The sequence below is a fragment of the Phaethon lepturus genome, unplaced genomic scaffold (assembly GCF_000687285.1).
Source record: "Phaethon lepturus isolate BGI_N335 unplaced genomic scaffold, ASM68728v1 scaffold48288, whole genome shotgun sequence".
NCBI lineage: Eukaryota > Metazoa > Chordata > Aves > Phaethontiformes > Phaethontidae > Phaethon > Phaethon lepturus.
In genome coordinates this window covers 81,007-102,329 of record NW_010557907.1, presented here as the reverse complement: position 1 = coordinate 102,329, position 21,323 = coordinate 81,007, and the positions used below count along the sequence as shown (strand labels likewise).

The 21,323-nt window shown below is 42.7% G+C and overlaps 1 protein-coding gene across 1 annotated transcript in view; it reads right to left on the bottom strand.

The window, feature by feature from the left end:
• Positions 1–21,323, bottom strand: part of LOC104625292 (vascular endothelial growth factor receptor kdr-like) — a 125,047-nt gene that overhangs the window by 31,317 nt on the left and 72,407 nt on the right. The window contains exons 13-18 of the mRNA XM_010292881.1: positions 13,348–13,456; positions 6,060–6,353; positions 3,755–3,901; positions 1,928–2,053; positions 1,710–1,816; positions 344–479 (exon numbers count right to left, since the gene is read on the bottom strand). Coding sequence (XP_010291183.1) covers positions 344–479; positions 1,710–1,816; positions 1,928–2,053; positions 3,755–3,901; positions 6,060–6,353; positions 13,348–13,456 — 919 coding nt within the window. The remainder of the gene's footprint in view (positions 1–343; positions 480–1,709; positions 1,817–1,927; positions 2,054–3,754; positions 3,902–6,059; positions 6,354–13,347; positions 13,457–21,323) is intronic.

Below are 21,323 nucleotides of genomic sequence, written 5' to 3'. Positions count from 1 at the left end.
TTCCCTTTTCCTCTATGGCTGTGAAACCATACTTTTGGCAGGGACAGTACCTGGAGGTAACTTTCTTCCCTGTCAAGGGTTTGGCTTCACTTCTCCAAGAAAGAAAAAAAGATGGTAGCTATTTTGAGAGTGACAACATCTTTGCTTTTCTTACCAAATCCCTTGTTTCACCCCCCATTAAGGATGACCCTGAATTCTGTGACTCACTGCCAATTCTCCCTGAGGATGGTAGTACACTGGCACTAAATGATAGGCTGCTTCTGAGGTTATACAACAGATCCACTGAAATTGAGGAGCATTAGAAATCATCATTCTTTACAGTAATAATACCCAAACCACTCACCCAGCCGCAGTCTGTCTCTTGGGAACTCCCATTTACTGCTGTCGTAGGGAAGACGGTCACACTGCTCATCAAGAGGCATTTCCTCTGGATCCATTATAATCGACAGGTATCCTGTTTTAATATCTGTGGCATCAGGCTAAAAACAGGGTGTGGAGAAATTATTCACGCTATTTACCCTGCAATTCTAATGGGAGAGCTGTCGTCTACAAGACTGAGTGCTGGCTGGTGATTTCCCCGAGCTCCAGACTTAGCTCTGAAATTTATTCTGAACCATGAATGCATCACTTCAGCTTCCTGCCTCTCTTTTTTTTATATCTGGGAAATAAACATTTATGTATGCCTGCCACTCACGGGTGTTGGGAAGAGTCATTGATGAATGTTGGTAAACACTCTGAGGACACAAATCCTGTATCTATTAAAGGAAATCAGTGCTTTTCTCTGGGAAGTCCACGAGTTGCACTTCCTGGTGCTCTATAGAGCATTTTGGCATTTTCATAGCGTTTTGGTTTGCCAGCTTGATTCTCCAAAGTTATCCACTTCATGGCTATTGCTTATTACAATTTAAAACTGAAAGCTGGTGAAAACTGCTACTTCTAATGCTACTCAGTAAGCAACTGATTTCGTGGGTCCTGTGAGCAGACTTGCATGGGTGTAAAATGTAATAGGAAATTCACTGTTGTCCACAACTCTCTTAAACTGAGGTCAAGGAAGAACACATTAACTTAATCACTATATTTGCAATAGGAGGGGAAATTTTACTCAAGTATTAGGGATCAGCACTGGAACTGTAGTTTGGAGAGCTTCAGAGCAGAGAACTGTGGTTGCCTTTCTGTTTACTGTTGGTTTTGGGATAAACAGGCCTGAATTCCTTGGAACTTTACTGAAACTTTACTTTTTTGAGTCACAAAAGGGAGATGAAAGAATAGCAAGACTTGGAAACAAAATAAGCTATGTGGTTTGAGCTCATTTCTAGAACAAACATCCTAGGATCTTTCTTAAAACAGGGCCACCTTTAATACCTATGTTTCAGAGAACTCTTATCAGACAAGTGCTGAAATCAAGCCCTCATTTTAGGGGATTTAGGATTTTTTTTTTTTTTGATTCCTAATCTTGCAAGCCAGTTTGACTCATAAAGAGGGAGGAGCCTGATTTTATGGTACTATGGAAGTGGGTAGAAATCTCAGAAGTGCAAGTGATCTCTTGAGAAGTCAAAGGACTATCAGCAGAAATCTTGGACTGAAATTTTATAGGAACATTTTGCACAGTTTTTCTACTATCTGTCCCAAATATTCAGCCCTAAACTGTGATGCTATGTATAAACTGGGCCCAATCTCAGACGCTTTGTGCTATATGGAAGCTCTCTTACTTTTCTCAGTTTCCGAATGAATAGGGTCAGAAGAAGCCAGAAGAGGGTAGCGGCTAGACCAGTGCAGACCAAAATGATAACTTCAATGTTGGATTTCTCCTCAGAACCTGTAGGTTAAATGTACAAACAAATTTAAAATATAGCCAAAGTCCATGGCTGAAAAATAGTTCTCATCAGCCCAACACAGTATATGTGTTTTGCCTTAGCTTGGAACTCACCTTGTATTTTAATGAAGGCTGATGTGCTGTCTTGGCCCATGTCATTGGAGGCCTTGCATTCATAGAGCCCTTCATCATCTTTTTTCACTCGCTCAATGACCAGGGTATTATTTTCCATGGAAATTCCTGTTGTAAGGGATTTTGGTTAATATTATCACAATAACCTACCTGCCTACAAATGCTTTTAGGAGACAAAGAACTGAAAGTCAACCCCCATCCATGCAGGCCTGGTGCACACTGGTGTTAGGAGGCATTTTAAATCTATGCTCCTCACTGTGGTCTGGCAACAACCTTTCCCTGACATTTTTTTTGCCTCAACACCTGTGTAAATTGCTTGGGAATCATTTAACCAACAGCAAATGTGGCTGTTAATTTGTTATGAGCAGACAGAGCCTGAGAAAATTTCTATGGAAGTTCGTGAAGTGATAGGAAGATGGGTTTTCTGATAGCAATAGGATACATTGGGAAAAAAGGGAACTCCATGAAATTATTGGAGAAAGACAATGTCTTGGAGGCTGTGGGAAGTGACAGGAGTTCTAACATGTGGAACACGGAAATCAGGTTATGCACATCCCTGTAAAAATCACTGCATGGAGCAATCCTGGATTCACGGGCAGCCAGGGGCTAGAGGTGGAGTGGGAAGCGGGAGGCTGCCCAGATGTGACCTGTATGAGGCTTTTCTACGTTTAATTTTCCTGATTAATTTTCCACATCTAATTTTTCCTGATTTGTGGCATAAAGCTGAGAGCTCATCTGTTTCACTAAGGATATATTTGGTGCAGAAATAGGGAAATAGCTCAGGCTTTGAATCCAAAAGGGAAGGACATTTTGAGTTTCTGGGTGTTCTGCCTGTGAACCCCATTGTTGTTAACAAAAGTACCGTACGTAACTTGCCATGCACTGTGCTGAAATATTTACCCTGAGGTGTTTTTTCGAAATATTTTATTTATGTTTCCATTGGTTGGATGAGTTACATGCTTGTCCCTCTAGAATTATTTATAAAATTTCAGTAGCTATAAAGAGTTTCTCTCAGAACAGTCTGATCTGAATTATGGATGATCCTAGATTTCCTACCTAGTCCAAGATGCAAAATTAAAGTCACAGGACCAGCTACTGGCATGGGACTCTCCATGATTTATAGGAGATCTCAGGACAGAGAGCTGAGAAGAAATTCCAGGCTCAGGTGAGGGAGCCCATGATCCCGGCCCGTGGTAGCACTGTACCTATACTGCTCTCTGCTAGTTGAGCTGAGAGCACATCCTCACGTTGTGGGAAATAAAAGAAAGGGTGTGTAATATGCTGTGGCATGCCCTGGACCCGACTGTTAGGTGACTGCCCATAATTTGCCTCAATATATTCTGATCAGGCCCCGAGGATATCTGGCAGTTCAGGCTTGTGTTTTCAGACCCACCTGACGAGCAGATACACTCTGTCTCAGTTTTGGACACAAGGTGTTGTCTCACACAAGCAGACTGAGCAGCAGCACACTGTGCTCCTTGATTTACTAATGCTATGCTAATGTGTGCAGGCTACCTGGCTGACTGCAGACACGAACGCTGCCACATGCAGAAGGCAAGCTGCATAAGCAGGCGTTGGGTTGCAACCGGTTGGCAGCTTCGACCTCAAAGTCCGAGGTGGAGACTACTACAGTGGTCTGATATATTTGGATCTATGTGTGTGTTTTCTGAGGTTGCGTATACCACCCTGAATCAGCCATGCGTGCAGTAGCCGTGGAGTTGTAGGTCCTGTGTTTGTGGTGAACCTGCAAGTCCATTATCCTGTGTTACGTACGATACCGCAGCACGCTCGGGAAGCAAGCGCACTCACCTGATGCTGCTGAAATGGGGTAGCCGTTCTTCCTCCACATAATCTGAGGTTCTGGCGTCCCACTGACTTTGCACTCCAGAATGATCTTGCCGCTGATGTTAACTTCCAGATCCGTGAGGTTTTGTATCACATACGGTGCTGCCTTTGCTACAGTCACAGAAGAAAACAGCACATGGTGAGATTTCAGAAGGCATCTCCCACAGCTCTGCCATCCTCTCCCCTTTGGCCACCTGCGTGGCCTCTCTGGGATGGAAGTGGCAAAGATTTGGTTGATAAGTGGTAGCAAAAATCCCCCAAAAGATTATGGGAGGAGTGGGTGAGTTCATCTGGCTTATTTTCAAAGCAACTAAGCTTAGATTCGGCTTCAGCTCGAGCCTCCTTGAGTTTCTCATCCTCTGAAGAAAACAGAGGACAGTGAGTGGGTAGAGCAAATGCAGAGTGAATGCAAAAGAAGAGAGGAGGAGGCAAAGAGGAAACAGTTTGAAGAATTTTGTGTCCTCCATCATGAGTGCAGTTATCTACTTACTACAAAGCATGTTATGTTCATTTATAAAAGGTACAGGAAAGCAATGAATAAAATCACAAGCACAACGTAAAAACTAAAAAAAACTACCTAAAACCTGCAATAAGGACAGCAGTGATGGGTGTTAGTACATTTAAAAGACCTGGTTTGTATAGTGGAAGGAGGACTGATTTGGAGGGGCATTTCCACGCATGTTCTCCAGATGAATTGTCTCTCTGACATGTGCCAGACAAATAACAGGCCCCAGTAACTCTCAGAAGAATGTGATCAGGGTTCCAGTTCTCCCATGGATGTATTCCCAGTTTAGCTGTGTTTTTCGCATAGCCATCATGTGTAGGCGTCTGTGTAGGTGGAAATTTGACTAAATGAATAAAAATATCTGCCAGGGGAGAGCAAAGTGAATTGCCTGGATGCAGAGTGCAGAGAAATCCCAGTGCCTCCATGGCAGGTGATGCTGAGAGGTGGCTCCGGTACCGGCTGTGGGGACAAGCCAAACCACTAGCACTCCGTAATACCAGGGTGAGATTCTTCCCCTTCCTCCACACGTCGGGAAGAGGCAGGTGCTGATGCCATTCCTCAAAATAAACCACCTCCCACTCAGGTATCGGAGCCGTGCTAGCCACAGCTGTGGCGTGGGTGAGCATTTTCTCCTGTGTGTGTGCCTGCGTGGAGGGGGAAGGGACTGTGAGAGTTGTTGGCTGGACGGGGTAGGAGACTGCATGGGAAATGTGCTCGTTCACTTAACCAAGGGTGAAGCCAGCACTGCACAGCCTGGTTTTTACCCAAGTGACAAGCGCTTACAGCAGCATAGCCATCCCTTCAGTCTAAAGGCCACTAATGTAAGTGGAGAAGCCAATTTGAAAACCACTGTCTAATTCAGCTTCTGAAGGACTCTGTCTTCTGCACCCTGGCTTGCTGGTATTTGTTTCAATTTTACTCCATTTCTTGTGCTTTGGGTTTTTCTTCACCATTGGAAGACAGCTAATAAATTCACCCGTTCCAGCAGCACTTTTTCTTCTGAGAAGGCTTACAGCTGATCACTCACTTCCTTCACTATGAGGCAGAAGAATCTTCACTAATTTTTAGTAAGTTTCTACCAGAAGTGTCTTGCCCTTTATATTCATAGCCAAAGAAACCAGGCTTCAGGATCTGTAGTGTTACTATTTTTATGAAAATAGAAGAAAAGAGTCGGTGGATTGGATATAAGTAAGAAAACACTGTTATTACAATGAAGTGCATCTCACTTACCCAGAATAAATGGTACATGTCACTTAGTTATACACTTGACCAGTGACATTTGTGATCACATCTGCTGGGTCCACACCTATTTAGGTATCTATATCATCCCGTCAACTGTAAGTAGGTGGGATCTTCTACCCAAAGTCATATAGATCCGGGGTGACAGTCCCAAATGATAGAGTTCTGTTGTTAGTCACATGGTGGGTGATGCCTTTTCTCCTCAGTCAACACTGTATCTGCACCCAGCATGGAGTTAGGAAGATAAAGTGCAGCTGAAATCACCTTTATGTGTATGGCAAATATTTTAAACAAAACCAGCAGTGGCTGGATGAGTAATAGTTATGGCTAGGTGTCAATCCACATACAGTAATGCGAAAAAATAACGAAACCAGAGCGCAAAGTCTATATTAGGACAGTCCCTAAGAAATGATGGGCACCCTCTCCTTTGAAAGACTTCAAAGGGAGCAGCAGATGCACAGCATTTCTGCTCCTGCAGCAGAACGATAACACGTCCCACTGCCATTTGCCATTGGCAGGACCTACCTCTGACGAGGAGCTGAGTGTGCTGTTCTAGCGTGTCAGTGCTGTTGTGCTGGTTCTGGGCTCTGCACTTGTAGAGGCCAGTCTGTTCCTTCGTGACGTTGGTAATGACCAGTGTCAAAGAAATGGAGTAGTTGTCAGTTTTCTTGATCACTGAGTCACTGAGCGCCGCCTCTGAGGAGGGGTAATACCAGGTCAGGTGACTGTAGATGTACTTGGAGGCCCGGCAGGTCAGCTGGATGTCATTCCCCACAATGGTTGTGACTTGTGGATCTGTTTGCAACCCAAAGGGCACATCTAGGAGGAAGAAAAAACATGTTTACAATTAAGTCACAACTGAGAAGATCTTTGGCTACCTGGTTGCAACTTGATGGTGGAATTTCAAAGACCAGCCGTAATGGAATGAGCCAACTATAACGAGACCCACATTTGCCTGTGCAAACAGGCATTGGTGCTTGTGAGTTAGGTACATGAATGTACCTCTCACGTCCCAGTGCTGACCTCTGGTATGAGAATCATTACTTTTTCAAGTAATGAATTGAAAGTTTATAAATAGAAGTAGTTAAGGGACTAAGAGAGTTTAATCAAGACAGACTTCTATCCAGGTAGACAAATGTGTTCATGAGCTCTTCTCTTTCTATCTGCAATCAGTTCTTGAAAGTATAATTGCATAAGACTAGAGAGACCTATTCCCATTTCTCAGAATTAACACGGTCTGTCTTCACCACTGAACAATCTTCCCAATTCTCTCTTATTTCAACTATGCCAATATTTATTTTCATCCCATGTGCCTTGGTGGATATTTACTTGATCACTGAATGGATTAACTGATCTAATGATGTATAAGTCCTTGAGGCCTTTATATTTAGCAGAGAAATACTTTGAGGCATGAGCCCAATCTATCCACAAAAGAGTAAGCTGTTTCTTGCTACATTTTTAGTAACTTTTCACTCCAGAAAAAAATCAATTTTCCTGAAGTGGTGAACTGAATCCATCTGAAGATGAGAAAAAATGTTTCTAAGTAGAATGCCAGAGTCTGGCCTACAGACGCATTCTTATTACTGCATTAGCCGCCAGAGACTAATTATTAATTAAATTGTGTCTGGAAGATGCTCTTTTCCCTTTTTATTCTGTTACTTGCACTGATCTAGCCACCCAGCAGACTTGCATGAAAGTGCATTGATAACCACAGTGACCTGGAATTATTCTTCTCCCTGTTAGGTCAGGATTTTCAAACAGCTGAGAGTTATGAGGAATCCCTTATAAATTTTACCAGATGTAGTATGGGAATGGGACACTTGGGGAGGACTTGCTCTCGATTACCTTCTGAATATGAACAGTGTTTGCAATAAATCTGATTGATAGATTGTTACTGCAGTACCAAGCTGTTAGTAAGATGCTTTCTCAAGCTAGGATGGAATGGATGGTACTTTAAGAAGGACAGAAGTTAAAGGGGAGCGAGTATGCATTGCACTTGCCATCTGACAAATTCCACAAGGGAGCTGGTATTTGGTCAGGGGCCCACACTGCAAACTCTTGCAAAAAGTGCTGCCGAAGCTATAGCTGAGCATAAATAGTGAGACTGTTGAAATAACCAATCTGCCTTATAATAAACCATATATTATATAAAATATGGAGCCCTGAAGGAGCTTTCAGATATGATTCAAAGTCTCTCTTCTTCACAAGTCATCTGGAAAAGAACCAATAAGCTTTGCTTCATGGTTTTTAAAGACTGGCACCAGAAATGTTTTACAAAAGATCCAAAAAGAGAAGAGATCCCTCAGGCCACAGCTGTGGAAATTGCTATTTTTCTTTTCTTTCCTTTTCATGAAATTTCAGTTTACTTTATGCAGTGTTTTGTTAGGCTCAGTTGCTCTCTTTCTTGCTTAGTGCTAGCTGTACGCTCAAAGTGACTTGTGTAATACATCCATTCTTCACATCTGATGTCCTGTGGTTCCAACATGTCAAGATGATGCTTATCAAAAAGGGGGAAAAGTCTGAGGCCAGCAGAACTTCTCTAAACAAAAAGAATTAAGGTCCAGTGAAAACACTGGGATGTGGCATGAGCAGCATCTCAGCATCCCTCCTGAGTCTGTCAAACCAAAATAGGGAAAAAGTGCCCTCAACTTGCCTTTTGCTTTGTTTCTCTTCTAAGCATTTGCTATTTGCTCCAGCAAGAGTTACAGTACTAAGGCAGATGGATCTTTGGTTAAACTCAGTTCTTTAGTAAGCTCAATGGTCTGGGGGACCTCCTGAGATCCCTTTCACCCTGAATTATCCTATGGTCCTAAGTGCTGGGTCTTGGTGAAATTATAAAGGGATCCCAGGTGAAGTGATGAGGTAGGAATTTGGTCAAGTTACCTGGGGTAAAACACAGTGAACCCCTGCAAATCTGCAGGGCAAGCTAAAGCTTAGCCGTAAGCAGTTAGGCTGTCAGCCCCATCTGCCCTTGCTTCTGCCTCTCAGGAAGCCTTTTCTTCACGAGAATTTCTTTTTACAGCTTGCAGCCCTGATTGTTTTGCAGGGTGAGTTTCCCCGAGTGCCTGTGGGAGAAAGCCCACCCCAGGGGAAATACTGCATCTCTTGGGATAAGGCACTGGCTGGTGTGTGGCGGTGACAGCACGAGCCGGAGCGCCCAGACATCTCTGACGTTTCGGTGCAAATTCCCAGTGAATTTGATGTGTTAACTTCCAAGTCCTAAAATTGTGAAAGATGCTCGACAGTTTTGCCTTGCTGCTGGACTTCACCAGTGCAGGTTTCTTTCTACTGACTTAACATTCTGGGAGCAGAGGGCTGGCTTATTTTTCTTATCATTTCTCCTACTGACATTTTTTATTTAGTATTATGAATATTTTTAGCTGCAACCTGTGCTATTCTCTTCCATCTTGTTATCCTTTCAAGAAGCTCTTTCAGCTCCAATAGAATATTCATTGATTTTCATTACAGTAGAAAGAAAAGAGAGTAAAAAAAGTCTCTCTTGCTCTCCTCTCTTTTCTCCTCCTACCTGGATTATCTGGGGAGTAACTGCAGCTTTGAGAGCACATTATAAGTCAGTTCATCTCTTAGACTACTTTGCTTACACAATCTTGAACCTGAGCAGTCATTAACTTCCTCTCTCTGAACAGATACAGTGTTTTATAAGACTCCTAATAAGTTGGCTAAAAGAATGCACCATGGGGCCTTTTCTCTTTTATCAGCAGTCACCAAACATTTGTCTTTCATATTGTATTACAGTGTAGTAGCTGCGAATTTCTCTCTTGACTGTGCGGGATTCCATAGCAAAATAGGGAAATGAGCCATGGGGGGAAGGTAAAAAGTCAGCATAAATCAAAAGAAAGTCTGGCTCCATTTGTATTTACAAGGAATTAATTGGTTTTAATTTCCTGTGCTTTGCACAATAATCTGTGTAATTCAAAACAACTGCTCTTTCCCAAATTCCATCCCTGTGCCTGTCGGGGGCGGGGGGGGTTGCCATCAGGCATATGCATGTAGGGAGAGTGAGAAAAAGAAAGGGTGAGCCTTACCATCTGAAACAGCACACAGCTTTTCATAAATCCTGTAAACATGTCAGGAATAAGCAAATTGAGAGTGGCAAGCAGTTGTAGAACAACCCGGTTCATACATTGTTCTAGTATCTGATAGAAGATTTTTATCGCATGTTTGAAATATAATATTTTCTTTCTGGTAGAAATCTCTAACTCCATTTTTCTGAGTTGTTTTTGCAAGCAGATAAGCCCTTGAAAAAGGGCTTTTGTTATTATTTGTTATTCTTATCATAATTCATTTATATTCCAAGAACATTCAGAGGTTTCATATGGGCGGGATCCCATTTTGTTGTATGTAGTACAATCATACAAAGGCTAGAATTTGATTTACTGTAGACCTACATTAATATATAGTTGCCCTTTCCAAGGTGCAGACCAGAGATTAGAAAGTAAATAATACTTGTCCATGGCAGAGAATACCTCCAGGAGACAACAGATCAGCTTTTCACTGCACAGGGAAGGTTGCAGTCTGCCTTGGGTGTCCTTTGGTGTGTAACCAGTGGTGGGCAATGACATAAGGCAGTTCTGAGCATCTGATGTCTCGCCCACATTGCCTCAGCCCATGACAAAATAGTCATCTGACTTAAATGGGAACACTGGTGTCAAAACTGTGGTAGGCAAGATAGGCAGGAGATAGATTTTGTTTCCGCAAGAAACAGTAAAAGAGATTTACATAAAAAGCTATAGGAGTTTCTGCTGCCATGAACAGCTTTAGGAGAGCTTCAGTGGGACATTGACAGTCAGGACATTGGCAGAAAGAGCTCAGAGAGGCTTCAGGGCTGTCACTGAATGATAAGATTTCTCATCACGTTGGACCCCTTACATGGTTTGGTTTCAGTGTGCTCTCCAAACCCTGCTGACCCTTCACTGAAATAAATTCTGCTGGCAAAGAAATGATTTAAAAATAGATACCAGTGCTATTTCTGGTCCGTGGGAGTTTTGTGGGGGCTCTGCAGTGGAAGAACAAAATGGCTGTTGACATTATTCCATTGGGATAAATACATTCTTCTGAAATGATTATGGTGGTGTTGAAAACACCAGACTGAAGCAAGGCATGTCCCCAGAAAGCAGGTGCAGCCCAGAAAACACCTGATGAAGTCTCCCTTTAACACTCTCCCATGTCCTGACAAAACATTTCAACCGCGACCTAGTGGAATAGGTTTTTGAGGGAAGAAGAGAGTTTAGCCTTTGTATCAGCTTCAGATTTCTCACCAGGGACAAGTTAATTATCCTAACTTCAGCTGTTTGACAGCAGCTCAAGATCCACCAGTTTGTTAGCTGGTAGGAGGCAATGGGAGACTGGGTCTTTGAAAGCAACAAATTGCTGAACTAACTGGGGAGTCCCACAACTAGCAGCTGGTTTGCAGAGAACAGAGCACTGTGAAGTGCTACAAACATTTGCTAGATGTTGTCCTAAAGGCCCACACGTTGCTTGTGTGCTCTCAGACTCTAAATCAGCCTTTATGTCAGCTTTTAGGTTCAATCTGCATAAAATTTATCAGCCTAGTGATTGTAAAGTGCCCTGCTCAGAGCCTTATGCTTTTTGCACTTCCCCCATTTGGTACCTCACAAAACGTCCCAGAATGTCCCTCCAGCACTGAGACTAGAGGCAACTCCTGGTGAGAATAACCTGGCAGTCGCTTAGCGTCCTCCAAGTGCACCCAGTAGAAGACAGTGCTCTTTTTCCACCTGTGAGGCAGACCTTCAGCAGCAGCTCTTAGAGCAGCCTGGCCACTTGTTGGAGTAATATGCATTACTCAGCAGAGGACCATCATGTAAAGAAACCCAGCAGCAGGTCACTCTGCTGCTATTTTACCACTGCAACATGACCTACTTTAGGATCAGGATGGCCACATTTAGAAAGATTTCATTTATTTCTAATCCATAAACACCACTATTTTTAAACACAGCACTTATAAAAGTCAGTCATGCTCGTTCAGCATCTGCCTCTTCTCCAGAATGGCACAGACTCACAGTCTTTTCTTCACAGGCAAGAATATATCTGTCTTGCCAAGCCCTGTTCGCCTCCTGGTCTGTTTTGGTGGAAACATTTCCACCATAACCACTGTCAGTAATTTTGTCCAGTGATTCATTTCCTTCATAATCAAAATTGCATGATTAACATATTTGTGTCTCAAAACCTTGCTAGATTGATCTTAAAATAAAGAATCTGAAATATCAGCTCACTGTGGGAGAAAAAAACCCCCTACATAACTTTGTTACTAAAATAAAACACAGTTGTGAAAGGTGCGTGGATTGATCTAATCCTTTGAATCTGACCTTATGCTAGTTGCTTATTTAGTTGCTGCAGCATTGGTTTTAGTCACCAAGTATTACAAAGTTCTGTGAATAGCTTGGGAACATACGGCTTTGAGTAACCCATCCAAACATAATAGCTGGCAGAATTCAGAGCAGAAACAAACCCACATAAAGACACAACACTTGGAAGTGGTGAAGAGTAAAATTAATAGCTGGTCTTCAGCCTGCCTTGGACATCTTGCGGACCTCTTATGTCTGAGCTGTATCTCCCAGAAGGGCTTTTTCCTACGTAAATAAGAGTTAGGCCTTTGGAAAATATCTTTTGGAGACTTAAACCCTCTTCTGTCTCCATAAGGCATCAGGGTAGTACAAAGAAGCTGTAAATGGAGGTGCAATCTTTTCCCCATATGGCAAAAGCTTCATTATTGTTGGATGACATTTTTCGTATTAGCACTTCTGGGTAAGAAGAATGGTAGCAATGTTTAGTGAGCCCTTCTTTGGTTAGCCCGATTTGGAATGTGCTGAATTACTTTAGAGCACCATAATCAAACAACGTAGGGCACAAGAGAGCCAGAGGAGTGCAGAGGACTGCCACGAGCAAGCTTCACCCTCAGAACTTGCTTCATGGGGAAGAAACCAAGTAGTGAGAGTCAGACATTTACCTTCCAGGACACTTCTGCACTCTTTGTTCTAAAATTTGTTATTTTGATGCAAATTCTACCAGCCAACATCCACTCATCCAGAAAGTGAGCACAGAAATGATTCAGTTTGTTCTGGTTAAGCAATTGAACAAGGCTGTCCCTGGACTCTTCTCTTTTTTTAAGCTCCCATCTCTCCTAAAAGCATTATGTAGGTCTTGATCTCACTACTAAAGAATTCCTGTGTTGAAAGGTTAAGCAGATATTTGTTTGGATTTGTGTTCTTTGGAGAAATAGCATGTCCACCTCCTCCCTCCTTAAAGGGCACTGGAAAGGCTAATTGCTCAGGCAGGGATCCAATGTCACAACAACTCCCAGTGATATCAGCCCTGGATTAGGTCTGAATATTGGCCTCGCTCACCTTTGCTATGTCTGCTCACTTAATTGGAGACCAACCGTTCTCCTGAGTCAGGGAGAGGCTTCAGGCCTTTGGAAGACTACAAAGGCCTTAGCTTTTGCTAGAGGTTTCATGAGGACAGCATTCAAATGTCATGAGTGTTGCTTCAAGACACGGGCAGATAGACTCGGGGCCTGTATCTGCAGCTTGAAAAGGGCAAAAGGGGCATCAGGCCTGATGCTGGACATGTCAAACTCAGCTGTGCACTGACACAGGACCCAACCTTGCATGTGCTGAAGAGCCTGGGACTGTGTGATTGGGAGTGCTCTGAAAACACAATGTGCAGGTGTTCCCAGAAGTTTTAATGAGCACTCACCATCCATATAAAACTTTAAGATCCCACCAAAATCATCAGCATCAAGTTTTTGTGTAGTGTCTCTTGTGTTGTTTACCTGAGACGTAGAACTCAATGCTTCTCTCCTCTTCGCCGACCTTGTTTGAAGCCACACAGTAATAGATTCCTGATGCACTGCTGTTTTCCATAGTTAGTGTGCTCACAATCTGCCAAGCGAAGAGAGAACATGTAAAGGCTTTGAGTGTAGTGTAGGCTTAGCAGAGAGGCTTGAGAGTAGTGGATAGGTATATGTTTTATGGTAAAAAAACAGTTAACAAAGGAGTTTCTAGTAATGAGTGAAGCTCACAGACAAGTGCTTCAATTAATTTTTTGGTGTCTCATCTCACATCACCTCTTCCCTCCTCATTCCTAAACCTTCCTCTTCCTGTCTCCCCTGTGAAAAACAGGGCTCCCCTTTGACACACTGCCAAGGTCTTTGTGTGACAACATCCACAAAAAGATCAAGTGAAGGACCTGGAAGATTCATCTAAGACACTGGAAATGCGGCCCCACGTCCATCTATTTTCTTTCTGGCTTTTCAGTTATGGTTTCTGGGCATAACAGGACATCCCATTCCTGCATGGGAAGCAGGTCATTCACATGGATGTGGTATAAAGAATATTGCAGGATTTTGCTTTGCTTTACTTTGCTATAAGCCCAGAGAAAGGAGGGATGTGGCCCCTTTGGGCCCCAACTCACTCTTATAAATTGTGCTTAGAAGCAACCTTGATTCCATAACCCTTCCTCAGAGTCTTACTGGAACCTGTGCGGTAAGGAAGGAAGCTCTGGAGAAGCTGCCTACACTAAGACACTTGGCAAATGCAGAAAGAAAGGGAGTATCATGAAGGAGAAGGAAGGAACACTTGGCCTGCGCTTCACGACACAGAAAAAGGAAGTGGTTCAGTTACTCATGGGGCTGAACTCAAACACATCCTTAAGAACTTGTGTTCCTTAAACATCCTAAGCCCCTGCTTCTGTATAGGGCCTTCTCAACGGGAAGCCAGCCATATGGCACTCCCCTGTCCCTGTCATGATGCAACATCACAAGCCCATGGAGGACTATCCAAGGTCATGGCTTTAATTTTTAGTACTTCCTTTGGGCTGCTAGCAAGAAAGCAGGGTCTAACCCACCAAGACAGAGATGTTCTTGCAAGATTACTTTGCTTCCCCTGCAGCCATGCACCTGAGGAACTCTGAGCCCTCACATTTGGAACAAATATCACTTTCTTTGCCATCCTCTCTAAGGACTTTGAGAGTCAAAACTTATAACACCCTCTGGCCCTTTGTCCTTATCTCCAGAGAGCGCTTTGAAGTGCACAAAAGCATCTCTGGACTTTCTTTTTAATATCCTAAACTAAACTCACACAAGACATTCCTTTACTCTTCATAAAGCTGCACCATGAATGTGTCTATAGCTGTGCAGGATGTATTTTCAGAAAGTTATTTAAGATTTTCTGAGCTTTGGCACTTTAAATCCTGTAGAGAAATGAGTTTCAAAGGTTTTGATCCCATGTGCATTTTACGTTCTAATGGGGAACATTTTCAGCAGAATAACGGGTAAATGGAAAAGTGTCTCCTTTTCATGGGCACCAAACACAGAAACTAACCAAGAATAGGGACAAACCAAATTTAGGGGTGACAACGGGAGACCAGTAAACCCAGCTCCCTCTGGTGTCCACCAAAGAAAGAGCTGTGCAGTTCTGATTTATTTATGATGTGAAAATAGCTCTAATTTGGATATAAAATCACCCAGAGAAGCAGTTTGCTCCTCCTCCTTTTTCTATTCCTGTAGCAGTGGGCCTAATGCCACAGGTTATTAACAGGCACATGTTCAGAGCACTACCCCTCACTTTAAGCAATAGACACTGCCTTTTGAATTACTGCTGAATCAGGGCTAAGATCTTTCTTCTCATGATTACTGGGTCTTAGAATTTTATATGTGGGAATAGAAAAAACCAATATAAATGTACGTGCTAAGGACAGAAGGGGATAAATTTGGGCAGCTGTTTAACAGCTATTAGTCTTGCTAAGTGACAGCTTGAGATGGGTAGTTAAGGATAATACTATAAAGCCAGTTAAAATCGTAAAGGGGAATGTAATTATCCAGTTTGGAATATGTCCAAAATGTTACGGGTGACACTGTGACTCTTCTAAAAACTGATCCAATGCCTCAAGCTGCATTTGGTGGCCCAGAGGTAAACGCACACATATGCTCATGAACTCACGCAGATGCTAACGTCTCAAACTACGTAACTCAAGAAAAGTCTGACATAGTAGTGGGAAGAAAAAAAAGAGCAAATAGCTATACTGAGACCTCATCTTAGTTAATCTCAATTGTGTCTGGTGAAAAAAGATGTTAAAATAGTGGTGGGAAACAATCTGGGGACAAATTATTGGGAAAAATTTACTGAGAAAAAGAGAGAAAGTCATTTTCTTGTTTGTATGCTCAAAATCACTGTTATGTACTTGGATACCAGTTTGCAACATACCTGAGCACAAGAGATAACACACTTTACTGTCTTGTCTTAGTACTAGCACCTCCCCAAACCCTCCAAAATGTGACTTTTAAACTAGCAGCATCCAGCAGAGAAATATATGTGATTTCAGAGCTGGCAATGAAAGATTTTGAGCGATTTTCTTGTAATAAGAATGCAAAAGGGGATTCATTATGCAAAAGTTTTTCACTCTAGCTGTGTAGTCCCAGGTAAATCCTTGTGATTGGGAGTCCAACTATCTTTCCAGCATCTTAAATAAAATTCTCAGTTGCCAAACTAACCTAATCTTGGTTTAGTCCTCAACAGAGTGATGCTTGGAACACTAACATGCTATACCAAAGGGCATCCAAATCCCCCTTCCCTCCGTAAGACCACATAGTTTTGTCTTTTACCAAAAAGAGCCTGAAAGGAACATTTAGGAAGCCAGCAGTGAAGTATCTGTAGATCAAGGACATCCCACTGAAATCAAGGATATCCCATTGAAAAGTAGCCCCTATTAACCCAGATGCTAAACCCCATAGTATTCACAACGCTGATGTTCTGGCAGTTGTTCATCACCTGTTGTGTAGGCAACCCAAGTTGAACAAACTTGAAAATTTGAAATTAGTCTGTACTTGGTCGTAGTGGCAGGTAGGGATAAGGGTTTTGTTTTTCTAAATGCCATCCCTATACTTTCAATGCAAAAAGTCTGCAAAAAGAAGTTGAATGAGAACATGGCTTGAACTCCAGCAACCAAACGTCTTTTCCCATTATTAACAGTGAAAACTGTTAGCAGACTTCTCTCTCGGTGGAGTGGCACAGTCCCAGCATTTGGGGACCCAGCGTTTAGCACAGAGTGGAAAAAAATTCTGAGGGGATAATCTACTTTGCGTGCTCAGGCCATGCACCTGGCAAAGGATTTTCCATTCCTGGAATCAGAGCCAGGATAGAAAAGTTTGAGACGTGTTGGCATTTGCCACATCTAGACTCGTGAAATCACAGAAAGACCTTAGCTGCACGGGACCACCGGTGGTCTCCTGTCTGACCTCTTACTCAAAGCAGGGCTCACATCAGAGCTGTTGCTCATGCTTTCTACTGAGAAAACCCTGCTCCCAGACAGAGCACAGCACTTTCTGCTAAGCCTAAATAATGATGCTGATGTGAAACCTGCAATTGCCTTGAAACATTGTGTCTCTTCAGTGAAATTAGGATTCAGGGACTATTTACAGCCTGGAAGTTTGCACTTTTTAGTTTACCTTCCACTCAAGGTCCTTGTCAAGAGCAGTTTGGACTAAATGACACGTTAACCCTTGCCAGTGTACCCCAGCCACAAGTGGTAGCACAAACTATGCGGCTGTTCAGTCCCTAGCTTCTGTGCAGACTGCGCTGCAACCAACGGTAATTAATAACAAATTATTGGCATGTAATGTCTAGACATCTTCCTAGTGGGAGCTGGACTGAGATCCTGTGAGTTCACTGCATACCAAACACCAAACATCGGATCAGTTTTGATTGCCTGTGTTGAATTTGGAAGTAAAGGGCTCCATTTCCTATTACTTAACCTAAAGGCCACCCAATACTGTGAGCCGAAAGAAGGGATTATTAGCTAATAAATAATTGCTATAAAAGAATAAACTAAGTTTAAAACTCAATAAGAAAAGAAATAAAATGACTGATCTCTGAAGAACAGCTATGGCAAGTAAATAGACATTGCTGCTGGGAAAACTCATAATGGAATGGTTCAATAAAGTCCATATGTCTTGCACTGTAACGTTCCCGAACTGATAAAGACAAGCTATTTTAGAAGCAGCCAAATAACATTCCACAGCCATATAACATGAGTGTTTTAAGACATCTTGTAGTAAGGACAGAGCAGCAAGACCTTTTTTAAGCTGGAGCCAGCATGAATTAATATATCTTGTTATTCGTTGCTTTCTCTTTCCTTTGTCTAATCCCTCCCTCCAATAGCTTTAGTTAACAATTCTTCTCTCTTTCACTTCGTTAGCTCTATGTGGGCAAGGATGAGGAGTAGAAAAAGTGGGTGGAAAACGTCTCAGCTGTCTAACTCTGGCAGAGCTGGGGTGGAAGTGGCTAGAGGGAGATGAAATTATAGGAACTTCACCAGAGACCCCGCAAAGAAAATATTCAGCTAGCTCCCAATCCATCTACTTGAATGGCACAGAATAACACTTATTTTTATAGCCTGTCAATTCTGATCCATCTTAGTTCATTCATTCAAAACATGCTAAAGACAAGCATGATGAGAGAAGTCTGTGAGTTGACTGAGAGCTTCGAGGGTGTGCTCTCACCTCTGGCAGTGGGCATTTCTCTCCCTGTAAAATGAGAACAATCATTGCCTTCCTCACAGAGTACGGCAGAGCTGACGGTAGTACCATGTGATCAGGAAAGGTGCTGTGCAGGGCAGGAAACTGGGGAAAACTGAAGGTTTGAGGTGCCTCTGGAGGAACTGATATACATTTCTAGGTCGCATGGACGGATCACTCTCTGGCCCTGGGGCAGGTGGGTAGGTGCTGGCTAGTCATGAGCAATTACCACCCCCGTGCTTCTTCCTCGCACCCAATGATTGCAGCTAAGGGATTTAAGAGGGCAGGGAAGACAAGAGGGCCATTTCTTATGTCCCTGCTGCTAGCCAGGCTCTCTCAAGAAGACCTGCCTAGTAGTCCATGTGCTCCTGTGCCTTGGTAGTGCCTGAAACACCTGGACTAGTCTCCCAGAAAGTGGATGCTTTGTTCAAAAACCCAGACGCATGGCTGTTCACCTTCCCCTGCCACCAGAGACCAGCATGACAAGGCTTGTGGGAGCTCGCTGAAATGGGCACCCACGCAGGGTGACAGACTTAAACAGCCCTACTGAGTTGCTCGCATACTTTTCACCAAACACATCCCACTACTCTAACGTAGTCTTTTTGCTCCTTCAGGAAGTTTAAATCTGGCATTTTGGGGTCAATTTTCTTGAGCAGTTATGAATTTCACCAGCAAGAGTGATGTATGAATTTCGTTGCAGAAACATCCACGTGGCCAGGCCACTCTCTCACATATAGAGGAAAGGCAGAAAAGGGATGAACACCGCCCCCCCCCACCGCCAATGAGGACTGGATTATGTAAGGATCTTGCTATTCTGTTCTGCTACATACTGTTCTCCCAATTTCAGACCAGTATGTTCAGTTTACTAATAGGAAAGAAAACTGAACAGCAACCTAGCTCCTTAAAACTTGAAGAGTATATTCAGGCAATTCATGCTAAAAGCAGTCTTCAGGGGTAGCTACACAGTAATTTAAATCACAAAGTGAAAAGTTCAATATTGACCCCAAACCACCAGGAAAATTAAACTAGCACGATGCAATTGCCTCAACCACTATTTGAGTAAAACTTCAGTAAAGTATGTAATGTTAACAATAACCACATGCTTTTCGTTAGGAATGAGACTCAGCCTTTAGAAGACAAGAGGGAGTGAAAATCACTTCTTTGTCTGTGGAATAATAATAATGAAATAGTCATTAGGATGAAGATGACAAAAGACCTCAATTTTAAATACCACTTTTGTCAAATAGGTGTCTAAAGATCTTGATGTGATCAAAGATCACATCAAGCATCAGTGATCTGCTGGAAAAATCCTTGCTTGCTGCCCCGCAAGCTAGCTTTTGAGCAAGATTGTGGATCTGGTAATTTCTGGAGGTTTGTTCCTGTATTCTTAGTAGCTCTAAAAAGTTAATGCATTTTTTCATATGTTTCTGAACCAGCATGTGTTGCTACAGTTCTTCGAGGGTGAATTCTAGGGATGCTGAGAAATCTTAGGGACTAGGTAACTTCCACCTTCTGCTCTGAGACTCCAGCTATCACTGGATAGGCTCAAATCACACAGGAAAAATAACCATTCTCAGCTAATCCCAGCTTTATAACACAGTCAATAAAAGCCACACTCAGACTCCAACATCTTTATTATTTCATCTGGCTAGTCAATGCAGATGAATTACTTGCTAGGACATGGTGGGAATGGATTGGGCTGTTTCCTGTCTATTCCATTTCTGGTGGGAATAACGACTGATAAAACACAAGGAAAAGTTTGAAGGCTATGAGTTTTCATCAGTGTCTTTTTTTGAATTATATTCTATTATCTAAAGACTCCACTTAACACAGATAGCCTTGGACTTCAGAAAGGGGGAAGTAGAGGAATTGTCTGCTAATGTAAGCAGGGAGACAAAGTGCTGAAACCTGAGATTCATAAAATCTAGTTTTATTAATTTGAATAAATCTTAATGAGGACATAAAAATCATTAGGAAACACCTCAGAATGTGTTTTCAAGCAGTGGATCAGCAGGAGATGAAAATAATGAATATACTATAAATTGTAAAATTATGTAACTTGTAAAGAAGTATTCTTATGAAACTTTAATAATGAAATATGTAAAAGCTTAAAGGGTTGTAGGCTGAGCTCTTGAACATGTCTAAAAAATGAACACTTGGGGATGTCTGGAGTCTATAGAAAGAGCAGAGATGGCTGGGCAAGGCAGAGCAAGGAGCAGCCTTGGTGGTACTCAAGGGGTGAGCAGCAGCAAAGCTCTTGGGAACAAGAGGAGTCCTTCTGAGGACTGCGTGGGGTCCTTGTACTGAAGTTCCCTCGTGGTCCTCATTTCCACCAAGCCGTTGTGCCTCCCTTCTCCTAGCACTCTAGTGTCCACCATGTTTTACAGGCAGGAAACTCAGGCACGTGGTGACGTCAGGACTGACCTGTGGGTAGGTGCCGTGGTGTCCTCTCTGGGAGTGGAGCACTATTTCTCCTCTGGCTGCTGTACTTGGAGATTGCTGCACCTTTTCTTTCTAGGGAAATTGAGTGAAAGCTGGGAAGTCCCTAATCATGCACCAACATAGACTGAGGATGTGTTTGGAGTGCGCCACTGGATCCAGGAGCTCTGTGGCACTCCTAAAACACCTCAATCAGAGACTGCAGCCAAATCCCATCTTAAGTCCACTAGCAAACTAAAATTTCACCCAGCTGCATATTTGCCTCAGCAAACTTCTTAAAAGAAGCAATGGGAGTGGTGTACATATGCATAAACCAAAGAAAAATGTTTCTAATTTTGTGTTGTCGAGGTATCTCACTGTCCCAGCATTCTTCACTTTTATGTGGGGACTAACATAACTTTAAGACTGATCATCAGGTATCAACTAAGCTCTTGGACACCAGACCATATATTTAGACAGACTGTATATATGGAGGGGAACAGTAGCCGTGAGAGCCATAAAAGTCTTGTCAGTCCATATAGCAACCAGAAAGTCTTAGAAAAGGAAGAAACTTTGTAGGTACATGTCACCAACCTCCATTTTTTACAAGTAGTTAGCACTTTGTAGGTAGTTGCTTTTACCTAAGATCCAAAATTCTTAGAGAGTACATTAAAACCAGAGCTTAAGGGGCACTATGCCATCTAAATAAATCTAATTTATAAATATCTTCCAGCAAGGGGAAAACTCAGGAATGAAATGAGAACACTGATTTTCTCCTTCCCAGCCCAACCTCCATGTTTTCAGAGCTCTGTTTTAGA